The 27681-nt window shown below is 39.9% G+C and overlaps 1 protein-coding gene and 1 long non-coding RNA gene across 2 annotated transcripts; both read left to right on the plus strand.

Moving 5' to 3' along the window:
* Positions 1 to 2904: 2904 nt before the first annotated feature.
* On the plus strand, positions 2905 to 22061 carry rad50 (RAD50 homolog, double strand break repair protein). The gene is made up of 28 exons (XM_076102358.1): positions 2905 to 3056; positions 3515 to 3652; positions 3869 to 3952; positions 4306 to 4457; positions 4575 to 4760; positions 4888 to 5092; positions 5420 to 5548; positions 6420 to 6585; positions 6878 to 6936; positions 7327 to 7461; positions 7652 to 7858; positions 7977 to 8159; positions 8326 to 8483; positions 8572 to 8747; positions 9220 to 9457; positions 10833 to 11022; positions 11377 to 11503; positions 11776 to 11969; positions 12279 to 12389; positions 12838 to 12930; positions 13181 to 13294; positions 13388 to 13515; positions 13681 to 13782; positions 14040 to 14162; positions 19872 to 19957; positions 20056 to 20198; positions 20376 to 20509; positions 20894 to 22061. Exons 2-28 carry the CDS (start codon positions 3524 to 3526, stop codon positions 21078 to 21080), a joined length of 3939 nt encoding a protein of 1312 aa, XP_075958473.1. The 5' UTR covers positions 2905 to 3056; positions 3515 to 3523; the 3' UTR covers positions 21081 to 22061.
* A 3001-nt stretch (positions 22062 to 25062) lies between these two features.
* Positions 25063 to 26573, plus strand: LOC142960441 (uncharacterized). The gene is made up of 3 exons (XR_012956317.1): positions 25063 to 25250; positions 25865 to 25945; positions 26474 to 26573. It is a non-coding gene; the product is annotated as an uncharacterized LOC142960441 (long non-coding RNA).
* The last annotated feature ends 1108 nt before the right edge of the window (positions 26574 to 27681 follow it).

Here is a 27681-nt window from a genome sequence, read left to right on the forward strand (position 1 = left end):
AGTGGGGAAGTTTTTTGAAAAACGGTTGGTTCTGAGAAAAATAAGATTTGCTTTCAAGAATTATTGTTGGTTACTTTGCCAGGAAATTTGCCACGTAATGTATAATTTCAATCCTTCCTGCACCCAGAGAGCACATTTTAATGAATCAAATCAATGAGCTGTTCATCCTCTTTCATATCAACTCTCTCTCTCTCTCTCTCTCTCTCTCTCTCTCTCTCTCTCTCTCTCTCTCTCTCTCTCTCGTTTTATGCGGACACAGTGAGTCCAATTTGCCATTAAAACAAGTCCCTCAGGATTTAATGAAACATTGGCGCTGCAATTTTTGTGAAAGGAGTTTATAAAATGTCAAATAACAGACAGTTCAGTGAAAGTTAAGTCTGCCAGTTCTGCTTCTGCGTCGACCACTGATGACTGCTGTCAGTCCACAACATCTCATTTATTTATTTAGAAGAAAAGAATGGCTTTCAACCACTTTCTCTGCTGTTAATTCATCCACATTGTTTTCCTTCTAGCTTACTTGCTCCTTTGAGCCCCCTCATATTTTCCCTCCTCTATCCTCACTTGCTCAGGAGAGAACCAGCTGGTTCCCGATTTGTCCGTGTGATTTGAAAACAAAACGCCAAGTCAACCAATTCCATTAGCCATTTAGATGGGGAGGGTGACCGTGGGCATGTGGGATTAGGCTTTCACACTCAAGCACATAAACATGATAACACTCACATACACATATACCTCCAGTGGTTCAACACAAGACACAAGGTCATGGCATTTTCATGACGGGACAGGATGAAAATAGAAAAAGGGCCATGAGCTGGACGGACTGAGGCACAATGAGTTAGTGGGCTGATAACACAGACAGACTGAATCAGTGGGCCGAAAGCAGAAGGCAGTTTGTGGGAGTGAGTGAGTGTGTGTGTCTGTGTGTGTGTGTGTGTGTGTGTGTGTGCGTGTGTGTGTGTGTGTGTGTGTGTGTGTGTGTGTGTGTGTGTGTGTGTGTGTGTGTGTGAATTCTTTCAAGGGGGATAGAACCGAGAGCAAGTCAGAGATATGATGTTCTCAGGTCTTTAGGGGGTTAGCTGCAGGTGGTGGAACACCAGTCCTGTAGGTCCCTGTGGATGTCTGCACACTGTTCTTCATACCCTAAGCACAGGCTGAAAATAACTCATGTCCCTTTATCCAAATTCGATTTCTTCTCTCCCTCCATTTCTCACAAACACACACAACGTTTCTCAGCTGTCTTGGAAGTTGTATACTCTTTTTTTTATTCCGTTTTGATGAAATGTGTAAGAAGAGCTCTGCGAGATTATTGCTTTTCTATGTACATTTTTAAAGATAATTTATTTTTTCTTCTCCATAAAATGATACTACTCTGTATCGTACAGTGTTTACATTTTGGCTTGAAATTTAGGCATCTCATTTGGATCTAAGTGGTTTCTGAGCTACCGAAATGGCCAACAGCCTAGAACTGTCACAGCAATACTCTTAACAAATGAGTGTCGAGCAATATGCGGAGAGGAGAGAGCAGACTGGTGAGATCTGCGAGATTTGGCAGCCATGGCTTTTCCAGAGGGAAACACTGTCCTCTTGTGGAATAATGTTCTAAGATGAGAGATTCAGAAAGATATAAGAAAAGACCTACTTAACAGATATTTAGGGATGACTCGTCAGGATCAGGCTGTTTTAGAAAATAACTTAGCCTTAATAAACAAATACAATTAAACTCCATATTTGTGATCATTTGTTTAAGAGTTGCATCTTCACTATAGGAACCAATGGGCTTGGGACTGAGTGCCACAGAGTGTATGGAAATAATGCATTGTTAGTATTGATGTGTTCATGGGATTTGTAGATAAGAAAAATAATAATAATAATAATAATAATAATAATACATTTTATTTATATAGCGCTTTAAAAGGCACTCAAAGACACTTTACATGTTAAAAACAGAAACAATAGAAGCATTTATAATAAGAACAAAATCTACGACATAACAGTAAGAAAAAAAAAAATACAATAGAATAACACCAGCTCTACTTACAAAAAAAGATGTTTGGGATGCAAGACGATGGTTTTGGTCGTTCATTTGTACCACAGTTCTATAATAATTCCACTGCAGCTGAAAATATATTATATTTCTTTTGTCAGAATATAATATAATCATATACGTATTACAAGGAGATAAAGTGGCAGAATATTTTTGGAAAACTTTTAGTTTGGGGCCAAAATGAATGTCTTCATCCGTACACAAGTTATATTTATAATAATTAATCATAACTCAACTTCCCACGTATTAAATGAGACCCCTATTAATTGTGGTGTCCTAATGCATAGAATAAAAGTGGATAAATATGGTGTGCTAACATATTGCAAGATATGAAGAAAACATAAATAACATTTAGAACACGAGATGCACATTAAATTATTCTAAATTTGCTGAGTAGTCTTTAATTGGAATTTATTTGAAATGTTAAATTCATTAATAATAGGGCTGTTAAATTTACTCAAAATGTTACAGGGTCAATTTAAACAGGAATCCATTGAAAGTTTCTTATAACCTCTAAGGTCCAAATGTGATGAATTTATTATGAAAATCTAAATGCCATTCAAGCTGAATTTTCCATGAAATTATGAAATTTCACATGGGCATATAGTGGGGTCATCCTGAACAGGAATCCACTGAAAGCCAACAAAGGAAAGACGTTATAGGTCAAAGATTACTATTTGATCATATTTTAATTTTGGGAACTATTGAGAGGCTCCATGATTCGCCATTGACCACCAAAATGGTCCATTGGAGTGAACGGAGACGATGTGACTCTCATTATCCGGCTCTGATTTGCGTGTGGATTACCGTTCTACATGTTTGTTTTCTATGCTCATGCTCCCAGTCCCGGAAGTAAGAAGTCGTCGCACGCGTCACATTCCTCATAGCGCGAAAACTGTACTTTCACGTGTGAACTACAACAACACCGTGAGGTGGGTTGAATTCAGGGCACACATACGGCTGGACATACTACTACCAACGGGAATCATTCGGACGAGCACGTTGCTGGACAGTGAGTCGCTAACTATACAATCCTGCAACTTAGCATATAGCTAAATTAGCTAGCCTGCTGTGTTGATAGGCAGTAAACTAACGCGACACAGGCTGTGCACGATTCAACCCAATAGTCTCAACACGTTAAACGGTATTAGCTTGATCAACATCATAATCTCGTCTCGACAGTAAGGAGCTGTCTAGATTAATGGGAAATTCGGGAATTAGTAACTTAAAGTTTGTTAGGACCAGTATTTGAGTTATCAACTCTGTATTATACTTCCATTGTCTTCATATCTAAAAAATCAGCGAGATGTCTTGAATGCAACATCATGGAGTAGAGATGATGATCATCGTGGAATGATGATAAATTAATTACAATATCATTTTTAAAGGGAATTCTTCTCTCTCTCTCTCTCTCTCTCTCTCTCTCTCTCTCTCTCTCTCTCTCTCTCTCTCTCTCTCTCTCTCTTTCAGAAAGCAAAAATGTCAAAGATAGACAAGATGAGCATCCTTGGGGTGAGGAGTTTTGGGATTGAGGACAAAGACAAGCAGGTCATTTCATTCTTCACTCCGCTGACTGTGCTGGTTGGACCCAACGGAGCAGGGAAAACGGTATGAGAGCATGTCCTGAAGAGAGAGAGCAAAGGTTGACCGTGAACTATGACCTGTGAAGAAGGAACAACGAAGTGGACAGTATGCATTGCCATTAGACTAACTAGTCTGGTGATTTGTACTGGTTTTAAAATATTTTGCAGAAAGCCAGAGCAAAAATGATAACTGCAACTCTCAGGTTTTCATGACGTGAACATTTGTCTGCTCTGTTTCCAGACTATTATTGAGTGCCTGAGGTACGCAACAGCAGGAGAACTTCCCCCTGGCTCTAAAGGAGGGGCGTTCGTTCATGATCCAAAGGTGAGCTGGCTCAGTTGTACTTCACTGCTTATTATGCAGGGATGGTTCAGTGTCCACAGTGCTCCATTCTTTCTCTGAAAACGTTTAAAGTTTCTCACTTTATTGAGAAGTCTCAGAAAATGATGAAATAAGAAGAACAAACATTTAATGAATTAATCAATGGTTGACTTCTAAGACTGAATATGACTTATTGGATTGATCGGGCCAATTTGTGATGGCTTTATCATTACAACAAGCTCATTTAAGTGTTTTTATATTGCCCTTACTGTTTGAATCCTAATAAAAGTCTCTGTCAGACGAGGATCCCTTCGGCTACCTTTTGTTAAAGTAAATTCTTGCCGTGTGAATTCCAGGACGCCCACGAGACGGACGTGCGAGCACAGATTCGACTCTTATTCACCGATGTCAACGCAGAGAAAGTGACGATCCATCGCTCCATGTCCTGCACTCAGAAGGCGAAGAACTACACCTTCAAAAGCTTGGAGCAGGTCATTACCAGGATAAAGTAAGCCACAGTCACAAGTGTCTTTACTCACTTTTTGATGACAAAAAAAAACAACCTAGCCCTGATATTTATGCTGCTTTTCTTCACATGTGACCTCCTTCTTCATCATTCCCTCAGGGACGGTGAGAAGGTGAGCTTGTCCTCAAAGTGTGGTGAACTGGATCGGGAGATGATTTCTTCACTGGGTGTGTCGAAGGCCGTGCTCAATCATGTCATCTTTTGTCACCAAGAAGAGTCCAACTGGCCACTGAGCGAGGGCAAAGCGCTCAAAGACAAGTTCGACTCCATCTTCGCTGCAACCAAGTAAACACCACTCATTCTTACATTTTTGTCATTTCCTTTTTTAAATATTAACCTGCATTTTCCATTCAGATGCTGCAAGAAGAGGGGAAAAACTCGGTATTACGCTCTCCTTTCGTGTTTCTCTCAGGTATATCAAAGCTCTGGAGACGATGCGCCAGTTGCGTCTCAAACAGACTAACACGGTCAAAGAGTGTCAAGTGGAGTTGCGCTACCTGAAGCAGAACAAGGAGAAAGCCCAGCAGATCAGAGAGACGGTGGCCACCAAGGAGGCCCAGCTGATGGCCTCCAGAGACAGCATCCAGCAGATAGAGGGCCAGATTGATCCACTGGAGGTGTGTGTGTGTGTGTGTGTGTGTGTGTGTGTGTGTGTGTGTGTGTGTGTGTGTGTGTGTGTGTGTGTGTGTGTGTGTGTGTGTGTGTGTGTGTGTGTGTGTGTGTGTGTGTGTGTGTGTGTGTGTGTGTGTGCGTGTTGATGACACATACGTAAAGTAGTGTAAGGTGTGTTTCTTTGAATAAAACACAGGGCTCTGTGTCCTGTAGAGGAGAGATGAAGCGTACAGTGAGCCGAGGAGGGTTGTTGCAGGTGTAGGCACATCTGAAGGGTAATTGTAGTGTACCTCAAGTTAATAATGAACTTTTTTTTAAATGATATTTTTCAGAATCGAATGACTGATATTGACATAAAACTGGGGAAAGTGATGAAGCTGGACAACGACATCAAAGCTTTAGACAGCAGGAAGAAACAGATGGAGGTGGATAACAAGGAGCTGGAGGAAACCATGGAACAGGTAACGTAGCAATAGGTACTACACACGCACGTGAAAACAAACTCAAGTTATGTATTGTTATGATGTAAAAAAGGGAAAATGAATCATTCGACTGGTTCTAGCACTAAAAAGCAGTGCTCAGGCTCCACAGGCAAATCTAATTATGGAGGCAACACATTGGCTAAAATGTTTTTGGAAACTTGACAAGATGCTTGAAAGGTAATTAAGGATGGATCGGGAAAAAAAATGAGATAGAAAAATGAAATGCATGAATGAAGATGCTGAGCTTCAAAAGAGGAAAACACAGCAAGTCCGTCCCCCCCCCCCCCCTCCCCTCCTATCTGTCTCTCTGTCTGAAAACACCTGCTTAATAATACTCCAGACTCCACTCCGTAAGTGTCATCAGCCTAAATGGGGAAACTAACAGAAAGACTGCAGATGGTGAATGATGTAATCATAGCCAGTTCATCACTGCTCAACATCGATAAGAACGTCTTTTTTACGACTGCTGAGTGTTTCTACTCCTCTGCCTTACGGGAGCCAGGAATCTCCTCCTCCCATCTGTTAGTTGCCTCTCCGTTGTGTATATGTCTCCGTTTGAGGAGCGATCGTTTTTGTTTGACAGAGTGAAAGCATCGCCAAACAAATTTTTGGCATAACTTTCGTCATTAGTGGAAAAGTTGCCAGTGAAGAAGCAGACAGGAGAGGGACGCTATGACATGCAACAAAGGTCCCTGGCTGAAATCAAAACGTTCAAGGATCCATTGGTGCATTTATTTTGATCATGGAGGGCCCTAGTGGAGTCAACCCTTTGCCCCTGACAGTTTGCTAAGCTGTCCTAAATTGAGCTTCAGAGCATCTCTAAGCCAGTGAACTGTGTATGCGGAGGCAGGTGTTCCAGGGTTCAGACGAGCAGCTGCAGGAGATTTACCAGAACCACCAGAGGACTGTGAGAGAGAAGGAGCGGAGGCTGACGGACTGCCAGAAGGAGCTGGAGAGAGCTGGACGCGAGTGTCAGAGACTCAACAGAGTCAAGGCCGATCTCCTAGTAGAACAAGGTACACACACCTGCACACACGTCTAAGTACCGGGGTGAACGTTTTGTCCAAAATAGCATTTTGCTTGAATCGTTAAATTCAAGTATGCACTCGGCATTATTTGATGGCATACATCTTTGAGTGCACTGGCAGAATGTCAGAATAAATGCTTAGAAACAAGTCCAAGGAGGACTTGAAACACTCTGCTGTTCTCTCGTGATGTACACAAGGAAGGATGGACAGACCGATGGATCAATAGAGTCCGCCCCTGAGGTCTAAACTGGCTGCTGAAATCTCCCTTCTCTTGTCCCAGGTCGTCTACAGCTGGAGGCTGACCGCCACACTCAAAGCATCAAGAACCGAGACACTCAGGTGAGAGGGGACAAAATCTACCTCTGTCCACTTGTACTGCAGAAGGGAACACACTCTCTTAGTTGTTCGTTTGGAAGGGATGCAATGCATCGTAAGTCGCTTTGGACAAAAATGACCAAATGAATGTAATGTAATGTAAAGAGCAGGTGAACTCCACCATACAAAGCCAACACTGTCAGTTTTGTACAGTAACTGTACTAAACACTAATATTGTTCTAGATACAAAGACACAAGTGGTTTGCAGTATGTTAGTAATTACTTAAAAATGAAATTAAGATTGAAAGCACAATTATTGCAATTCAGTGCGTAGATTGTACCTAAAGATTAAACACTTAAGAATTTATTACAAAATAAAGAATATATCATTTTGATATCATTTCTCTTTCTCAGGTTCGCTCTTTGTCGTCCTACCTGGAGATGGAGGGTTACGACCGACCACCCTTCACTCCCCTTCAGCTGGAGAGCTTCCACCGTCACGTCACGCAGAGACTTGAGCAGGAAAAAGCGACCGTCAGTCAGGTTATGGTAAGAAATGCCCTGAACGCAATACGTATATCTACTGATATTTTTGCAGCCGTGGCGTTTAATGCTATAAAACAGCGGTGTTACACATTAAAAAAAAAAAAAAAAAGTTCAGTAACATTCAGCCAGATCATGAATAAATGTCCTATTAATGTAACGCCTCATTCCTCCTCTCATTATTCTGCACGCTCAGGCGGACCTGCAGGAAAAGGAGCAGCAGAAGCAGCAGTCCATCGATGAAATGAGGGATAAGAAGACTGGCCTGGAGAGAACTGTGGAGTTGAAGAGAGACATGCAGGGAAAGAAGCAGCAAGAACTGAGGAACATCAGGGCAGAGCTGCAGAGGCTGGAGGGCTCGTCTAGCCGCCTGCAGGAACTGGAGAACGAACTGGCTAAAGTGGTGAGTACTCGCACACAACAGCTACGATGAGCTTTTCTTAGATGGTGTGAATTTTACGTGAGTTGTTTTTATGAAGTCGCAAAAACTTTGTGTGCGTTTCTTTTCTTCTCATCTTCAGGAGCGTGAGCTACAAAGTGTACTTCAGAGCTCCAACGTGGAGGAGCTGAAGGCAGAGGTGGTGGAGCTGCAGAGAGAAAAGGCTGAACTTGACCGCACACAGAGAAAGCTCGACCAAGAGATGGAGATGCTCAACACACACACCACCGCACGCACCCAGATGGACATGCTGAAAAAGGACAAGGTAATATGTAACCTAAATTCATTGGAAGGCAACTGGTGTTGAACATTCTCCTCTCGCACTGACATGTTAACAAAAAACTGGAAACATACATTTCATCCTTCTTCCTCACCGTATTTCCTTTCCCTGTTGGATCCCCTCTCATCTTTCCTCTGATTCATTCCTCCAGACAGAGAAGGAGGAGCAGGTTCGTAAGATCAAGTCTCGTCACAGCGAGGAGCTGGTGTCGTTGCTGGGCCACTTTCCCAACAAGAGAGAACTGGAGGACTGGATCTATGGCAAATCTAAGGAAATCAACAGTACCAGGGCCAGACTTGCCAAACTCAAGTTAGCAAGAGTTATTTACTTTAAAGCTCGCACTTAATAAACGAAAAAATGTGAATGTTATCGCGTCATGATTTTCATGATTTCTCAGTAAGGACCTGGCATCGAGTGAGCAGAATAAAAACCACATCGCTGCTGAGGTACGGAAGAAGGAGCAGCAGTTAGCCAGCGACGAAGAGAAGTTCTTCAACGTGTGCGGCAGTCAGGATCTGGACCAGGACCTGGGCAAACTACGAGAAGATCTGGAGAAGATCTCCAAACAAAGAGGTGACCGTCATATAGAGAAATGACACGTCGTTTGAAGGTTCACAAAAAAAACGCATCATGATGGGACGTTACTAGATGATGGGACGAGTCTCAGACAAATCCAGAATCTGCATATTGTTGCTGCCTTGATTTGAGGTGGTCAGTGGTACCCTCCTATGCTCCTAACCTCAACATGGCTCCTACCTTCACTGTGTCACGGGCTAAACCTGTGGCTGTCTCTGTTCACGTCTGAATTTTAAGTGTGAGAATTATGCACTATACAGTGCACACCAAGTTCTCACAATGGAATGGAAAATGTAATATCCGTAGCATGTGCATCACTTTTTACTCAACATCCAACGCTTGCCATTTGATCTCTATGCATTGACTAAAACAATAAAAGAGCAGATTACTCTAATGTGTAGCAGACACGGTACACGTAAATTAAGTAATATTAAAAGTATTCTTTCTTCCTCCACCTGTGTTTTTACAGCCATGCTAGCTGGAGCCACAGCGGTGTACACCCAGTTCATCAGCCAGCTGACGGAGGAGAGAGAGCCCTGCTGCCCCGTGTGCCAGCGGACGTTCCCCTCAGACTCCGACCTGCACGACGTTATCGGTGACATGCAGTCCAAGCTACGCCTGGTGCCAGACAAGCTGAAAAACACAGAGCAGGACCTGAGCAGGAAGGAGCAGAAGAGAGATGAGATGATGGCTCTCAGGCCTGTCAGGTATGAAGACGGAGAATGTGTGATAGTGCAAAAAGTGTGCCGGACTCTCGGGAAATATACAAAAAAAAAAACATGTATTCCTTTATTTTAGCAACTTCCAAGTATCTCCCTTCTCTGTGTCTGCTGGCTGTGAGTGTGGCTAGTTGAATGATTGCAGCATTTTAAAACTGACTTGTGTTTAAACCTTTTATGTGCCAGTAAAGGGCAGAACTACATTGTACTTTTATAGATCAGCTCGAGTATCGTCTTCATCAGTGGATACGATTCCCCATTTAAGTGTCTTGCACATTAATTACCCATGATCAAGACATTTTAATAGGGTAAACAAAAATCCCTGATGTATTTATCCAATCAGACTGTAGACTTGCTTGTCACTCAGCAGTATGGCATGTAGAGAAAAGGAGGATAGATTGTTCTACCAAATGAGTCATGAAATACATTTGCTTGACAAAAACATGTAGGACAAATTATTTATATTTTAATAACTCTAGTTGCGTATTGCATCTAAATATTTAAATATTCAGGATTTATTTTCATAGTTTTCTGTTACTGTTTTCATTCAGGTACTCGTATTCCCCTTGTTTTGATTATGTATGTTTACACCATGAAGAACAAAAAGAACAGAAATAATTAATATGAAGTATCCACAGCTTTAGATGAGTTACACACAGGTGTTTTCACTTATTCTGGCTGATTAGATTTCTGCTCGGGTTGAAGATTGAGCCTGAGCTTTGATGAGAATTTATCAGGCACAAATGTTCATCTAGCAATAAGAATGTTTTCCTGGGAAGAGGTCTAATCAGCCAGACTAACTGACACCTGTGTGGAGGTCCAGAGAGTAGAGCGCAGGAGGTTTATTCACATGTTCCCCACTAGATGGAGCCATATTCTCATATGATTGAGATTTTACCTCTCGTTTCTCTCCGCTGTCTTTTCATGACCTGAGAACAACACAACCATTAAGAACGAACAGACTCAGCCGCCACTAGCTTTATTTTAAAAAACAAATATTCAGCAATTGAACCTATTGCAGAGGAAAGCCCATTTAGAAGAATCAAATATACAAAGTACAAAGCTTAAATATGGGTTTCATTGATAGACTCTCCTAAACATGACTGCAACAAAGTCATATTTTTTGGTTATGGTGTACTGCTGTATGCTAAACAGCTACTTTGTGGTTCAGAGGTCTTGTAAGCTCAAGTTAAACATATAATATAATAAAACAAATGGTATCATCCATCCACAGGAGGCTTGAGAGATAACTGTTCCCTGAATAACAGCAGGGAGAAGATAGAATGTTGGATGACGGTATCTAAATAAAGAAACTTTAATTATCTGCTCAAAGTATATTTCTCTTCTCTTTCTCGCCTCCCAGGCAGTCCATTGTACAGTTTCAGGAGAAGGAGTTGCCTGAGTTGAGAAACCGCTTGCAGACTGTAAACAGAGAAATCGAGAGGCTGAAGGGCGACGTGGAGGAGCAGGAGAGTCTGCTTGGTACCCGGATGTCACAGGAGGAAACAGCCAAGGCCTGCCTGCAGGACATATCTCTCATGGACAGATACCTGGTACCATCCTCCTGTCTGTCTCACTCTTTCTGACCCCCTCTGTCCCTTTCCATCCTGTACACTCTTCCTACAGAGGGAAAACTTGTCGTGGGGCCTCCGGTGATTCCCACCCCTACTGCCGGGCCCATGAGAGTCGTTCCTCTCTTTTCAGCTTCCCTATTTTTCGGATGTGAAAGTTAAAAATAACAGCAGTGTGGGACAAGGAAAGTGATCAAATTGGCATTTTTAGTTGTGACACAGATGAATCTTAGTGATTTAAGAACCATCACATTGCTAATTACTGGAAATGTATAAACACACACCCCTTCTGTCTTGTGTCTTTCTTCACATTACTAAATATCTGTTTCTTTCCAGATGGACCTTAAAGAGTTGGAGAGGAAAATAGCTCAGCAGGCAGCCAAACTCCATGGAGTGGACCTGACCAGAACCATCCAGCAAGTCAGTCAGGAGAAACAAGAGACTCAGCACAAGCTGGACACCAGTAAGATGACATCATACACCATCCAAAAAATAATATCTTTAGAGACTTGAAGCATGCTTAAAATAGGTAATCAATCAAAGTGATGATGTTTGCATCATTAGAGCCTCAATTAATCTAAAAACCTGATGTGTGCTTTAGACAACTTCAACACTAAAGATCTCTTGTTGGTCTCAGCTGCAGATTGTTGACTTCACGAGTCAGATGGTAAAGAGAATGGAGTGCAAGTATTATTTTGCTTTTTGTAACATTTTTTTTTTTTTTTGTACTCGCAGCCTCCAGCAAGATGGAGCTGAAACGTAAGCTGATCCAGGACCAGCAGGACCAGATTCAGATGCTGAAAAGTGCTGTGAATGAGACCAGAGCAGAGAAACTCCAGCTGAGCAGTGATCTGCAGAAACAGCAGCAGCTGGAGGAGCAGTGTGTCGAGTCCACCACTGAAATACAGGCCTTAACCAGGGACATCAGGGTACAGTTTATTGGTTTTGTTTAAGATGTTGATGTAGAGGCACACACAAAAATATGCAAGATTGTTTAGACTAGAGAATGCAATGCAGATCTTACACGTGGTATTTTGTCTGTCAGTTTGCACATTTCTGTTCCATACAAAGTATATATTTCCTTATATACAGGCCTTATCCTTTTGGTATCCTCTGCACTCTGAGTTATACAAATAATCCTGTAGTGTTCTTTTAATTTATATGTTTCTATTTGACATGTTTGCTTCATTTCTTTTCTTTCATGTTGTCACTTTTCCTCTCACTTTGTGTCCAACCAGGAAGCGAAAGAGCAGCTGTCCCCTTTGTCTGCCGCTCTGGAGAAGCTGCAACAGGAGAAGCAGGAGCTGGTGGAGCGCAAGAGGCAGAGGCAGGAAGAGGGGCAGGAGAAGGTGGACACATTCTCACTTTTGCCTCTTATTCACTCTACACTTTCTCTATTTCTGAGAAGTCGGCATCAAACTCACATGGGACTGGACAAGCTAGATTATATCCTCCTCTCCTTGTTATGTCTTTTCCTCTTTTGGTGTTATCTTTTCTGTGTTTCCTGTTTATATTTCCTTACATTTCACACCTTGACATATTTTATAGTGACAATGAATATTCAAAAGCCTTGATAGTAAATACCTGTTGTTGTGGCTCTATAGTTAAAACATAACAACTTAACATATATTGTCAAACAAGTCACATTTCCTGATAATGTAAAATGTTGAGAGTTTATTCTTTAAATGTTTCTACAACAAGTTAGTTGCCACAATAAAAGAGTAAGGATGGAATAACAGCAGTTTTTAGCTTCTTCTGCTACAGCTCGTCACTGTTGGAACACTTTGTCTCTGACAGATCGGTACCATTAAAGAGAGAGCGAAGGCGATCACCACTTTGGAAAGAGACATCTCCAAATACGTTGATGACGGCAAAGATGAATACAAAGAGGTAACACGTTTGCTACTATCATACATGACGCATCCGCGTGTCTGTTCCTCCATTGTTCATTTTGTGACGGAAATTACGTACGCATGTTCATCATAAGGATGCATTTACGCCGTCTTCATTCACTCTGAAACACCAGCTTTCTTCTTTGAATATCTTCTTTTTTTTTTTCTTTTGACGTTAGCTGTAGAAGCTTTTTTTTTTTTTAAGTACTGAACAAGTTAATTGACGTTGTTTGTTGTTTCTGCTGAAGCAAAAAGAGGCTGCGCTTCAAGAAACCAACACTCAGCTCCATGAGGCGGAGAAGAACAAAGAGAAGATCAACAAGGAGATGGGAAGCGTCCGTCAGGACATAGACACTCAAAAGGTACGGCCTCCAAAGTCACTAGTGTCTTCACCTATTTAGAGGATGCACCGAGTAGGGCAGCAGTGGGTAACTCTTTTTTGTTGTTGTATTTAGGTCCAGGAGCGCTGGTTGCAGGACAACTTGACTTTGAGGAAGCGTGTTGAGGAGTTGAAGGAGGTCGTGGCTAAACATGGGGCTCTAATGAAAGACATGGGCAACATGCAAGTGTTGCAGCTACGCCAGTAAGAGCACTACGCCGTTATTCATCATCTGTAAGATTAATACATGTGCTAACTGTGTTCAAGACATCTCCAATCTCTTTAACCATGGCGGTATCACACTTACTGGTGGTAACATTAGAGGTTACCCACAATGTTTTGAACTCACCACTTTCTGTTTTTGTCCAGAGAACGACGTGAAACAGAACGCAAGTTGGAAGAGATGAAGAATAAACGCAGTATTGCACTGGGTCGTCAAAAGGGGTTCGAGGAGGAGATCCTGCATCACAGGTGAGAGACGCAGATCTATGTTCAAATACCAATCTAGCTTCTAAGGCAGAGCTTTGTCAGTGCACCTATAGTGACGAGGAAAGAAGTGTTTTCCTATTAACATTTTCCTTACTTAAAGACTAAGCAACTTGTTTCGCTGGTTTCTGTCCAACCATTTGGCTTCTTTAGTGTTCATCACTGCTGATGGTTCCTGCTTTGTAGTAATAATATGGTGTCTTTCATGAATTCAACTTCCTTTTTGAACTGATCGCTTACAGAAAAGAGCTGCGAGAAGATCAGTATGACAAAGCTGATGAGCGCCACAAAAACAAGATGATCACCATGAGGACAACGGAGATGGTCATTAAAGACCTGGAGCTCTACTACAAGGCCCTTGATCAGTGAGTGTTGCCCAAACATGTGCACGTACACTTACAGTAGGCGTTAAGCACAAAGTATCTCTCAATTCAACTCAGCTTTATCTAATTAGAGATTGCATAGATTCGATTTTGTTTGTGTTTTTTTACGTTCTTACTTTGTCGTCTGAACTAACAAATAGAAATCAATTACTAAGAGATATTTTTCCCGGACTTTTGATGCTTGAGAATGCCGGCTGGAAGCTACTACTAACTCCTATACCTTATATTAATATCACAATAGTATCTCGTGGTTATTGTGCTTCCCCACGAGGGGGATGGTACTAGTAGAAGCAAATGTCAGATGTTGACTGAGCCTGGGAACTCGTATATGTGTGTTTATACAGTGACGCAAACGGAAACAGATCTCAACGAATGATTTTAGAAGGCTGGGGGGCGTTTATGAAGAATGTAACATACCATGGTGGCAATGTTTAGAAGAACCAAGAACAACACGCCTATATAGTATTAGAGTATTGTGTATTCTTTTACCTAGTATCAATAACTGCTCTAGAATGAATCCCTCCGAATGCATGTACACGTAAGAACTGCAGAAGAATTGTTTATATAGAAACAACACAATAAGATCTAATCGGCGTTGGATTTTGTTCATGAAAGTGACTGACTGCTTAGTAGGTAGTAGTACTTCCTTTGTTGAACCCTCTCTTGTAGTTTTCCTGTTATGAGAAACCCGCCTGTGTTCTCCTTATAAGGCACCTTTGAAGTGACGTTATCAAACCCACCACAAAGCTTTCAGATTGTTAGCCAGGAAGTCAGCGGCCTCATGGTGGGGGAATTTAGTTTGAACAGTGATGTCAGTTCCTTTTGTAACATTTCCACACAGTAGCACTGGGGGGGCTTTAGACATTTCTTAGCCGGAAGGCGCGACAGTTAAACATTTGACTATCTCTATTAATTAAGAATGACAATGACACGGTGATGCAGTGTCACGTCACGGCAAGCAAGTTCTGGGTTTCGAACTTGCCGAGGTGTCTGCGGCCTTCCCGCTTGGAGTTTTTGATATTCTCTTTGCGTGTTAAACTTGTTTAACGGCAATCATTCCATCGTTTGATGCTCATCACCTTAAAGTTCTGATATCAGATGTCCAGTGATGCAGCTCGTCATGTCAGTGTGTGTGACGCTAATGTCACCTCAAGCAGCTGCAGTGCACAACTGTCAGCAGTAGCATTAGCTTCGTGCAATCATGATACAATAGGATGTTATCGCATAATGTCCAGTATACCACTAACACAGTCAGTGGTTTGGATGAATATATGCATTCAAAAAGTGATGGCAGTTGACTTGTTTTGAGTGAATCTAGATCACATCATCCTGCACAGCAAACAAAGCAAAGCAGTGAAGACATCCGTGACAAAGGGCTTGCATGTTGCAGCAGTTAGTGTAGGTGGACAAAGTCTTTGCAGTAAGACGCGTCAGTAGTCATGAACTTTCTCTTACCTTTGCACTAGAAAGTGTTGTGGTAAATACACGAGGGGTTTGCAAAGTGTTTTGGACTTAATTACGAAATATGTTGTATTTAAAGCCCTCTTAGTGATGTCATATTCAACCAGTATTCAGGGATAAGCAATATATCGATATTGTTGGCTAACCTTTCGTAGGGAAGAATTGATAATAATTCCTCATACCACATGGACGATGTAGGTGGATGTACATCTAAGCAGACATGTAGGATTGAAAGGCGTGCAGCATTCAGCTTGATATTTAGCCTTTTGACCAGATAAGGAGCTAACACTGAGAATACACAGTTTTGGATCCGTTTCCATTTTAACCCAAATGCATTGTTTAATCTCTACTAGAACAGAAGACCGGAATATTTTTGATCAATGGACATGAGATGAAAATAAATTCAAAATAGTTTTTTGCACTTCCGGCATGCTGCAGAACACGAATCGTCATATTTACTTTGTATTTCAGGAGTCACTTGCAGTTTTATTACTGCGTTATATTGTGTTTTGTGTGATTTGTCTGATTTAGTAATTATTTTTGGCATTGTACAAAACTTTGCTCCAATTCTGATCATCTCGGCGACCACCAAAGTCCTTTTCCCAGCTATGTTTAATATTCATTGTGATCTTGTCATTCATAAGAAACTGATCATATATATATAAGTCATCGCTTTCTGTTCGAGCTTTGCTGCTTTCATAATAAGACGATCAAGAATCATCACATATCTTTGGGTCTGATAAAAAGGGACATTTAAATGTATTTTTATTCACGATAGAACATTATAATCTATATCATTTGTATGCCTCCGCGTCAGTGACGGCCGTGGCTGGACGCAGGGTTGTTCGTCTGTCCGTCCGGTCTGTTCTGGTGATATCTCAGGAACCTCTGGTGGGAAGTTCTTCAAATTTGACGCAAATGTCCACCTGGACTCAAAGAATGAAGCGATCCGACTTTGTTGGTGAAAGGCCTCGGTTAATGTGAGCTCATGTCTGTCCCATTCTTGTGAACGTGATATCTCAAGAACACCTTTAGGGAAATCCATGACATCTGGCACAAACAATCCACTTGGACGCAAAGATGAACTGATTAGAATTTGGTGATCAAAAGTCACCGTGATCTCAGGAATCGCGGTTTGGGCCGTAACTCGAGAAATACAATTTTGACAATTTCACCCAAATGTCTAATAGGATAAAATGATGAAGCGATGACACTTTGGACAGACATGGACGTAACCTGCAAAATGACTAGTTGGGGTAGGCATACAACTGCTCGGTGATAATTCTAGTTCACTATTGACTGACACTATTTACTGACTAAACAATTAGTTGATTCACAGGAAAAATAGTCGGCATATTAATTGACAAAGAAAATAACATTTAGTTGCAGCCCTAATGCCTTTAGTTTATTATTATATTGTTTATTATTGTATCAAAAGTAAAGAAAATGTTATTTAATTGGACATTTCAACTAACGATTCATGATTATGTTCAACAATCACACACATATATATATATATATATATATATATATATATATATATATATATATATATATATATATATATATATATATATATATATATATATATATATATATATATATATATATATATATATATATATATATATATATATATATATATATATATATATATATATATATATATATATATATATATATATATATATATATATACTGTATATGCAATAAGAGGTCAGCAATAGAATCTGAAATACAACTGATTCATACATTAATTATTAAGTGTGAAAATGTCTTTATTTGCTTGTAGAAATGGTCCAAGAAAACACCCCGATGCTTGCGAGCACAAACCTTATCACAAACTATCGAGTTGTTTCCTAGAATATGATCGCTATCATTGGCATCGTTGTGATGTGGCATCAGGTTTACGTTTGGCAGTGTTGATGTCAGTGATAAAAAACTGCAAGTAATTGTAAAATGATCTGCAGAACGGCAGAGCACGATGACACACATCTTAAAATGATGAAGAACTGTATCGGAGGAGGGTTTTTTTGCGCCAGTTTGATTGCAAATGATGCACCAATAGGTTAATTGTTTTATAAGGACACCGATCAGGCCTTAAGGCCTTTGCTCATTGTGCTTTTTCGGTGTCTTTCTTTCCCCAAAAACACTCCAAATTATAATCAAAATCAATTTGTGTAGTCCCATTTTTTTGGATATATGGTAAGTTTGACAGAGACCCTAACTGAGAATGAAAGGCATAAGTAAGCCTCAGGGAGGAAGTGTGAGCTCACGGCCCCCGGATAGCATCTGAGAAGAGAGCAGAAGCCTTTACCCGTGTGTGTGGGTTCAGGCACTGGAGTGTGCTCTGATGCAGCGTCTGTTATCAAGATCGAATGCAGGCCTGAGCAGCTTTCCAGCAGACCATACATCCAGGTTACAGTTTCTGTATTAATACACAGAAAGTGGTGTCATGGTGAGATGTTTTGATTTGGAAGCGGAGAAAACTCTGTCACTCACTTTGCAACAACTTGTTGTGTGTGCACAATCACTCACACCCCTGAAGACGATGCTGGGGCTGCCGTGTACCTCTAATCTCTGTTTCGTTGTTGTAAAATGACTTTGAGTCTAAACTGATTATGTAAGTGTGTGTATGTTTGTTTATTTACACCGAGCACATTAATGTCCATTGGCATTTTGAAAACATCGCTATTTTGTAAAAAAAATAGTTTTAACAAAATGATTTCTGTTAAAACTCAAGCAACAGTAGCCACCATCTTTCTGATTATTTAATTTAAAACAAGAATACATATGTTATTGGACTCATTTCAGTGGGAAAAGTGTTGTTCGATACATCAAGTGTGCAGCTATTTATTGAAACAGAATGTAAAGTATGTTAAAGAAGGCTACCAGGCTAGAGCAGATCTAGCAGTAAACTGTTTATGTGGTTATATCAAACGTCTGATATGTAACCGAGTAGACATACCCAACCCTGTTTAAGGACAAACAAAGGAAATAATTCTGCTCTCAGCAGGATGCAGCTTTGGAAGATGCACGCTTTAATTTGATCAACTCCGACTTACGCTCAACTTCTGATCAACTTTGAAAATGTATTTTGTCTCACTTGTCTTACATTGGAAGCATGTCAGGAAGAGACATTTTAATAGCCAGCATGAATGATTGAACATGTTATTTAACTCTAAAACGTCCCTGTCAGCAATGTGATATATCGCACATATAAAAATCCCTCTTCTTCATTCTTCTCATCATGGTCACGGTGCCATGACTTCCTTCTGTTGCACAAATAGAGTAAATACATGCTGCATTAGGACCGCTCTACTCTCTCTTTGGTTTTCGATTTATCCACCAAATATGGGCTTCAGAAGCAGCGCCGCTGGTTATTCTGTTATCACTCTGGTGTTTTCAAACCACATTAGAGTTTGTCATCAGTTTGGTAGAAAGTTGACAAACGGATTCCTAGTACGCCGGAAAGCAGCCTCCAGTTGCCTGCCTTCATATCTTTTATATCAGCGTATATGTTTTTCACGTATAAATATTAAATTAATTTTAAAAAAAAATTTGCTGTCGCAGTCATTTTGTAGCCAAATGATCAGAAAATAGCTTGCTGTTAGTCAGGTTCATATGTGCAACAGCACAATTCTTAAAGCTAAACGCTTGATGGCGGTTGTCCCTATCTGTCCGTTTGAGTTCAAACAGCTTCCCTTCATGCTGCATGCTTGTGTGCACACACTGTGGTGTGGTCTGCAGGATGTTCACCTTTGAACCAGTCCAGAGTTTAATCTGTCCTACACTCTCATCCACAACCGTGCTCCCATTTTAATCTGGAACACGCATCATGAATACGCTTTACATTTACAGGGTTGTATCCTCTTGTTCCATTGCTCATTTTTCACTCTACTGCACCAGAAAATGACACATTTTCTTGTATTCAAAGCAGTTGTGCTCATTGTGAAGTCTGGCAATGTAATCTCAGATATACATACAAGACAGGAAATGCTTGATAGCTATTTTGACCCGAGGCGGTGTGACTTATTCACATTATTTATATTATTTAATGTACAATTTTATACTTATGAATCACAATCATGAGTCTGCTTCTGTCTTGTGAACAGAAAGGACACTTGGGTAAAGTGACCCAAACAATGTCTCGTAGATGCCTGGCTGTTTGGGGAAGGTATCTAGTCCACTAGTCGGTTTAAATCTTTGTCTTCTTTTTGTTTTCCTCAGAACCATCATGAAATTCCACAGCATGAAGATGGACGAGATCAACAAGATTATCAGAGAACTATGGCGCAACACCTACAGGGGTCAAGGTGCGTCTCACTTTTAGATTTTAGACTTTTAGATGATTTTTTTATTTTATGTGTACTTGTATGCACATAGCTCTCCTCCCTCTTGCCCCTTTCTCCAGACATTGAGTACGTGGAGATCAGGTCTGATGTGGACGAAAACGCGTCGGCTGGAGTCAAGCGGAGGGTTTACAACTACAGAGTGGTTATGGTTAAAGGAGACACGCCTTTGGATATGAGAGGACGCTGCAGTGCCGGACAGAAGGTACCAGAAATTAGCACATCTATCACATAAAACTCTTGCATGCGAGTTATAAAAAATACACGATTTTGCATTCAAGTGAATGATTCTGTAAGCAAGTGAAGTACAAAACAAAGTCAGATATCTACTGTTGAGATGATTCATTCATTCATTCTCAAAACTGTGGCTTTGTGTGTCTAGGTGTTGGCGTCCCTGATCATTCGTCTAGCTCTGGCCGAGACCTTCTGTCTGAACTGTGGGATCCTGGCCCTGGACGAGCCCACCACCAACTTGGACCGAGACAACATTGAGTCACTGGCACATGCCCTCGTAGAGTCAGTACACACACACACACACACACACAAAATGTTTTCACCTTAAAGCCTGTGAGGACCCTCTTTGACATGATGCATTACCCAAAACCAACTCTTCTAACAAACTGTTGATGAACTGAAGATTGACCTAAATCTTCTCACTCTCATGGTGTCAAAAATAGGTTTCGAACTCAGCTATGTCCTCACAAGGATGGAAGTGCAAGAATACACACACAGCGTCTGTGCCACATCCTGGCTGTAATTTATAAGCCTCTTCACCCACGTCGCCAGCCTTGCTTTGGCATTAATGCCCCTATAACCTCAGCTCTGCATCAACAAAATGCAAAAGCCTCCTTTGATCTGCTTGGTGCTATATGACTATCTCCCCTTGCTCGCTCTCCCCAGGATCATCAAGAGTCGCTCGCGCCAGCGCAACTTCCAGCTGCTGATCATCACGCACGACGAGGACTTCGTGGAGCTGCTGGGGCGGTCCAGCTACATTGAGCACTTCTACCGCATCCGCAAGAACCAGGACCAGAACTCTGAGATCACAAAGTGCAGCATCACCTCCCTCTCTTCCTTTCTCCACTGAGCAGACAAGAGAGTCGAAGCTCTTTTGTAAATGCACTCTCATCCTTTTTTTTTCCTCATCCTCTCATCTGTTTTCATTTCTGTTGGGCAAAGTCAATGTTCAGTGGATTTAGTTTAAAGCTTGTTAAGTGGTTGGAAAGTGAATTCATCTGCACACTTAACCTGCCAAATGAAAAGACACCAGCCAATATCTGTAAAACATGTAACATGCTTGTTTCAACACAAAGGGCCATCTCCTCCCTCTCTTGTTCTTCCTCCAGCTGGAAAGACTTGGTACCTAAACTACATTAGGTCCTTTATCTGGTGATCTGTCTCTTGCTTAAAAGTTCCTTTGGATGACATCACAAATTAAAAACAAACTGACATTGACAGTTATGATGCTAATCAATAACATGAACCGTTTCCATTCTGTTGATCTTGACTTATTTATTTAGTCTTGCACTGATGTTTGTAGTCTTGTAGTCTACAAAGTGTCCAGTAGCCATCTGCTGGCCAGCAGTGGCAACAGAAGGATGAGTTCAGCGTTATATTTCCAAGTTTGCCACTTTGTCATTAAACCTCTTGTGAAGGGTTAAAGTAAGCGTAAACATAAAAAACAATGGTATTGCCCATGGGTGGAGTGTGTATGGAAATGCTTAGTTCTATATGTTAATAAACACTTTCAGAAAAATACTTTTCATCATGATTATTTTTGATGTATTGCATTGATTTTTGAGGATGCTGTGCTTAGGACAAGTCATCTTTTCTCATTCAGTTCTTCGATCTACTTCACGCCTTTGACATCTTGTTATATGGTTTTTTTAAAGCCTTGAAATGTGTTGAATCACATTTAAACTTCCTATTATGAATGCAGCATATTGACCTTGTAGAGTAAGTGACATTTGGTACTCTCACATTTAACTGGATATCTGTTGATTTCAAGATGGATTATGTTTGTAATATTTCCATGTTTGCCACTTTCATTAAACCTCTTGTGAAGGCCTTGGGTTGTTATTTGTCATTGTTCTTTTCACTGGAGTAAGTGAATGCTTTTTTAGGTTGCCAACCCCAAAGATTCAGTTCTAAGAAACATAACTAAGTGTTAGCGAAGTTGCTCATCAACCACAGCTTAATCAAACAAATCTTATCTCACATACTGCAGACTCAGCATTTTTCTTTTGTATGTAATGAGGGGAAGAACGTGTCAACGGCGTGGGCAGCACAAGTATAAATCTTGAGTTCTCAGGCCAAGAGCTCAGAACAAGCTGCAAGCTGACAATTGAGTGATCAAGTCATAGTCTTCTAGAGGTCGAGAGTCAACGAGCTAGTATCATGAAGAAGATGATTTTTCTGCTGGTATCCGCTGTGGTACTGCTGTTCAGCTCAGCTGTACCAAGTCCTACACATCACAAGCCTGGAGGACGCCAAAACCTGAACCGTATAATAGACCTGCTTGGCAAATACAATGCATCTCTGATTGAGGTAAACAATCATCTGATAAGCTCTTTTCCTGTTTAAGTTATTTTTCAAGCAATTTATTGGTGCATGATTGTTAAAACCTTAACAATCTGCCTAAAGTAATAGATTCTCAAATTGTTCCATTTTCTGCAGTTCGTGGAAGATGTCTCCCTGCTGGTTCATGCTGGATGTCATGTGAGAAGAGTTGTGTCTTTGAAACATTGTTGCTTGTAGTTCAAGTGATTTTTGGCAAAACTAATTTTGTATTAGTACCAGTATTTTTGAATTATTTGTGTTCGTCTAATATCTGTTTTCTGATTGGCACTAAACCTGAACGTGTGTGCCTGGTTTATTTTTAACAGCTTATGTATTTTTGCTTATGTTCCATACAGAACAAGTTCTTCTGCAAAGTGCACGACATCCTGCACGACCACTTCGGTAAAATGAAGATGAAGAAGGATGAGACGGAGATCGTGAACAACTTGAAGAAGTTTATCGACAGCACAAACGTAAGAATTTCCCTTCGCCGTCACATTTTAAAAATGAGGTCAAATCTGTGTTACAAAGGATAAGAGTACCACACACACACGCTGTTTCCTACCTTTTAGATGAACAAAGCAAATGCAGGGGCATTGTTGAGAAGCATTGCAAAGTATAGTGCGCTGAACCAACTTGATTTATTGTTCTTTCAGGCAAACTGTACCGTGTTACTAAAGGACGAGACATCTGCAAGCAGCTCCATAACGATTCCCATGTTTCTGAAACACCTCTTCAATTGTATCCAAAAGCGAAACTTATTAAGTGAACACTGAAAAGCAGCGCCTGGATGCCTCCCAGACCTGCCACCCCACTGTCAGTGTTGAGTCCTTAAGTGTTTGATTTATTTTCCTAATAAGTAGTTAATTAAAACAATTTGGTATTTTTATTTTCAAGAAGTTGATATTGATAATGATAAGGAGCAAATTATTGGGGGATGTGATTCTAGAGACATTGAATGATTTTTGTCAGTTTATTTTATTGTTTGTTTATTATTTAACAGGTCAAATAAGTTGTTACAAACGTTTTTTTTCTTCATATATTATTGATTGTGGTTATTTACAAGCAAGTTGTTTACTACATATAGTACATTTACAAAGATTCGCTGATATCGAATTATTTTCAAGCACATTTATGTCTGCAGTCCCTTGGCACGATGCACAGTTCAAGACCATACTTAGACTACAACTCAGTATGCTGATTAGTCATTTAATTACCATCCAGTTAGCTGTTTTTATTTAGCACAGCGGTCACTGTGGCGACTTGATAAAAGGGTCTGGGCTCAAACAGCTTTCCAAGTAGAAAATTAAACACCAGCATTGTTTGTGACCCAGATCCAGGTCTCCAAATACACCTGCATATTTATATCATTGTTTCCATTGTATTTAACATAAGCTAATAAGTTATGGCTCTTAAATATATGAATGACATATTTATTGTAATAATATCATACAGCGTTGAAATAAGTGTAAACATAAAAATCAATGGTATTGCCCATGGGTGGAGTGTGTATGGAAATGCTTTGTTCTATATGTTAATAAACAATTACAGAAAAATACTTTTCATCACGATTATTTTGATGTATTGCATAGATTTTTGAGGATGCTGTGCTTCGGACAAGTCATATTTTCTCATTCAGTTCTTTAATACGTCACGCCTTTGACATCTTGTTATATTAAAATAAAGCCTTGAAATGTGTTGAAACACATTTAAACTGCCGATCATGAATGCAGCATATTGACCTTATATAGGTGACATTTGGTACTCTCACATTTAACTAGATATTTGTTGATTTCAAGATGGATTCAACCTAGATGTTTGTAATATATTTATATAGAGCATTGCATAATTTAAAAAATATAGGCCAAATGACTGCAGATAAGTAGAGCACATAGGCTGCTTATCTAGCTGATTGATTGATCATTTCCTTATATGACTAATGAACATTTGGGGCTTTTTTGTTTGCTGAACTGACTGTTTACCATTTGACTTTGGCAGCAATACAAAATGAATACAGGACGTCTCCGCACTCATCCAATAAGGCTGCGATTATGCTGAGTAGTGATCACTCCATGATAGGTCCGTGTACGTTTTAGTCATCTGTTTTACCGTTAATTCGGAAAAACCAAAATACGGAAATACCACGGTATTCTCGTTTTTCGTTTCAAACCAAGAACGGGAAAACGGAAATGGGCGGTCGTATTTCCGTTTTTGGTTCTGAATTCAAAAACGGAAAAACCAAGAACCAAAGTCAAATAAGGTCCGTGTACGTTTTAGTCATCTGTTTTACCGTTAATTCGGAAAAAACAAAATATGGAAATACCATGGTATTCTCGTTTTTCGTTTCAAACCAAAAACGGAAAAACCAAAGTCAAATAACGAGCCGTATTTCGTTTTTGCAAATCCCTTTTTTGTTTTTTCCTTTAAAACGAGACGCAGAGCACAACAGGTAACCCGGAAAGAAGAATATTTCAAAATAAAAGTGAAGACGATATAATGACCGTATGCAAGAAATTAATACATTAATTAATTAATCTGGGCCGATGGGAGTGCGTTAGCATCAGTAGTTGACTACATGCTGTTTAATATTCATTTATCTATGTACACAGCAATAATTAAGTTTTCGATTAATCGGTGCATTGATGTTTGATGCAATACAGTTCGTGCACTGCTGTCTGTCCACAGGTCTCAGTTTTCGGTAAGTAAGCAATTTATAACCATATGTGTGTTGTATTTGTTCTAAAACAGAGTTTTCTTTACACTTTAAAACAGTGTTTGATCGAAAAAATCATTTAGCTGACTATCAATTGTGTGTTTGCTACTTTAGCAAGACTGGTTGCAAGTGTGCTTTCAAATATTTTCAGTATGGTAGAATTAGACAAAGCTAACTGAAATCACGTTAGTAAATGGTGTTGAAGATGCACTTAATAAACAGCAAGGGGTTAATGTTACCGTCCCTCATAATGTAAACTGAACGGCGTGACACCGTAACGTTAACGTTGTAACACAATGACGCTGAGTCATTACAGAGCAACAGCAGCTCACTTTATGTAAGTCTAGTCTGAGTTCACCAGAAGCAGGCTTCAGTAAAGTGAAAGTAATCACCAGGTTGTGCTTTGTGAGAATAACTATAAGTAAAGGTAGTAGGGTCATGTAAGCAGAACTAAGATAATTCATTATTCCATTAAGAGAATGTATAATGAAGTCAGTGTATATTTTAAGGTCACCATAGGTCCTATATATATTCTAAACATTTTTTGTAATTATTGATGTTTTGAGGGATATTTCAACAACTGTAATCCTTTTATACAGGCGACAAGTGCTTTCAAGGGCGGCCATCCTCTAGGCATCCAACTTGAGGAAGATGATGGGCATCTCATTCTGAAGTATATGGTAAGTCAATGTAACCAGCCACATGTACTGTTTTGTATTACAGAAAATGTTTTAAGATCCCAATATCACTAATAGTTATAACAAGTCATTGCGACAGCACAAAAAACTCAGTTCACACCTGTTGAATAGGTATAGAACATGTCTGTGATTTTGAGAAAGGAAAACAATGCTGAACTTTTTTGCTTTAACTTGTCATTGTGAAGTAAATGTTGATTGCTCAGTGTAAGGGCTATAGAAAAATGACACCACGTTCCTTTTGTCTTCCCCAGCATCGTCTGCTGTTCAAGTTCAAATGTGTCAGAAATAAAGTGATGGGATTTACTAGGTTACATGTGTCACACATCAGTCATGTGAATTAGTAGAGAGTGGGAACCTCCACACCATAGAGAGATGTACAGACTACTAGCAGTGTTTTAAATAATGAAGCACATTGTATTCATATGTGAATAAGGTCTATTAATTCCTAATAGGTAGGGAGAGATCTTCCAACTGTATATTAATGTGTTCCATTGATTCTCTCGTATACAGCACGCCTTGGCTGGCAGCACAGTGACGGTTTCAAAGAGGGCCTTCCTGCGGCTTAATCGATCATGACCCTTTTTTGCCAGGAGCTGGCTGCTCTGGTGTTCACAAAGGATGTCCTTGCACTGTCCACCCTGACTGGGAAGTCTGGGAAAGTGGGACCTCCTAAAAGACAACTGGACGTTGCCAAAGTGCAGGCCATAACAGGTAGGTAATTGTCTTGAGTCGTATGTAGATAATTTAAAGCTTCTGTGATTTATAAAGCAGCAGAATCACATGTTCAACACACCACCAGTGATGAAATATGTTTGACCTGCACTGGTAGGAATATTGGCATATCATATTGATATAGTTCCTCAATATTAATCCTGATTTTCTGTTCAAAAAATAATATTGGTTCAACAGGATTTCCTGTGTGGTCAAAATAGAAGAAACTGTTGTATGAATATGCTGTGTGACATAGTTTCTCTTCTCTTAACAGATGCTGTTATTCAAGAGTTTCCGCAGACGAGTGCCTCGGACGTGCGAGCGGTCATCAGACGGAAGTGTAACAACGAGCAGTTCAACCAAAAGAAAGGAACATAATGTGGAGCATGTTTGTGTTTCTATTTAGTGAGCGAGAGTCTGCAGCGGTGCAATTTGTTTTGATGGTTCAGTGTTCTGTGTTGTTTTAATTTGAAACATGGTCATTCTGTTTTGTTTAGTAATACATGTACCATATAAACTTAAATCAGAATTTTTTTGCTCTCTGTTAAGTATATTTTTGTTATATTTCTCGAAAATGCACTATATTACATTTATTTGAAAGTGTGTTTAAAGATTTAATTTGCAAATTGTTAGACGTACAATGTTAGTATATTTTATATATTTGCAAATAGTACAATTATTGGCAATGTATTTGCAATGTACTATTATATATATAATATATTAAGAATATATTTGAAATTCAATAAATGTTTTTGAACTTTTTATTATTGTTGAATCTTATTGTTCAAAACAAGATCAATTACATCAGATATTGTTAATATTTGTGGTTACACTTATCACAATGTGTTTTCTGTGCATGCATTACACTAGCAAACTTAGTTTTTCCTTTACTACTTTATTGACTTGAAAGCGAAATAAGTACCACATAAAATTCCAAACTTTTTATTTAAAGGAGACGCGTCATACTGCCTGTATAGAATCACAAGCACCTGCTACCTGGAAGGGGA

The sequence above is a fragment of the Anarhichas minor genome, unplaced genomic scaffold (assembly GCF_050575085.1).
Source record: "Anarhichas minor isolate MPS153535 unplaced genomic scaffold, ASM5057508v1 ptg000027l, whole genome shotgun sequence".
NCBI lineage: Eukaryota > Metazoa > Chordata > Actinopteri > Perciformes > Anarhichadidae > Anarhichas > Anarhichas minor.

What these genes read in the sequence shown, in the direction of transcription:
- rad50 (XM_076102358.1), top strand. Translation starts at nt 3,524, where the DNA reads ATGTCAAAGATAGACAAGATGAGCATCCTTGGGGTGAGGAGTTTTGGG. An exon ending in GCCAGACTTGCCAAACTCAA is followed by an intron (nt 8,484 to 8,571) that starts GTTAGCAAGAGT and finishes ATGATTTCTCAG; the next exon opens with TAAGGACCTGGCATCGAGTG. An exon ending in GAGGAGATCCTGCATCACAG is followed by an intron (nt 13,783 to 14,039) that starts GTGAGAGACGCA and finishes GATCGCTTACAG; the next exon opens with AAAAGAGCTGCGAGAAGATC.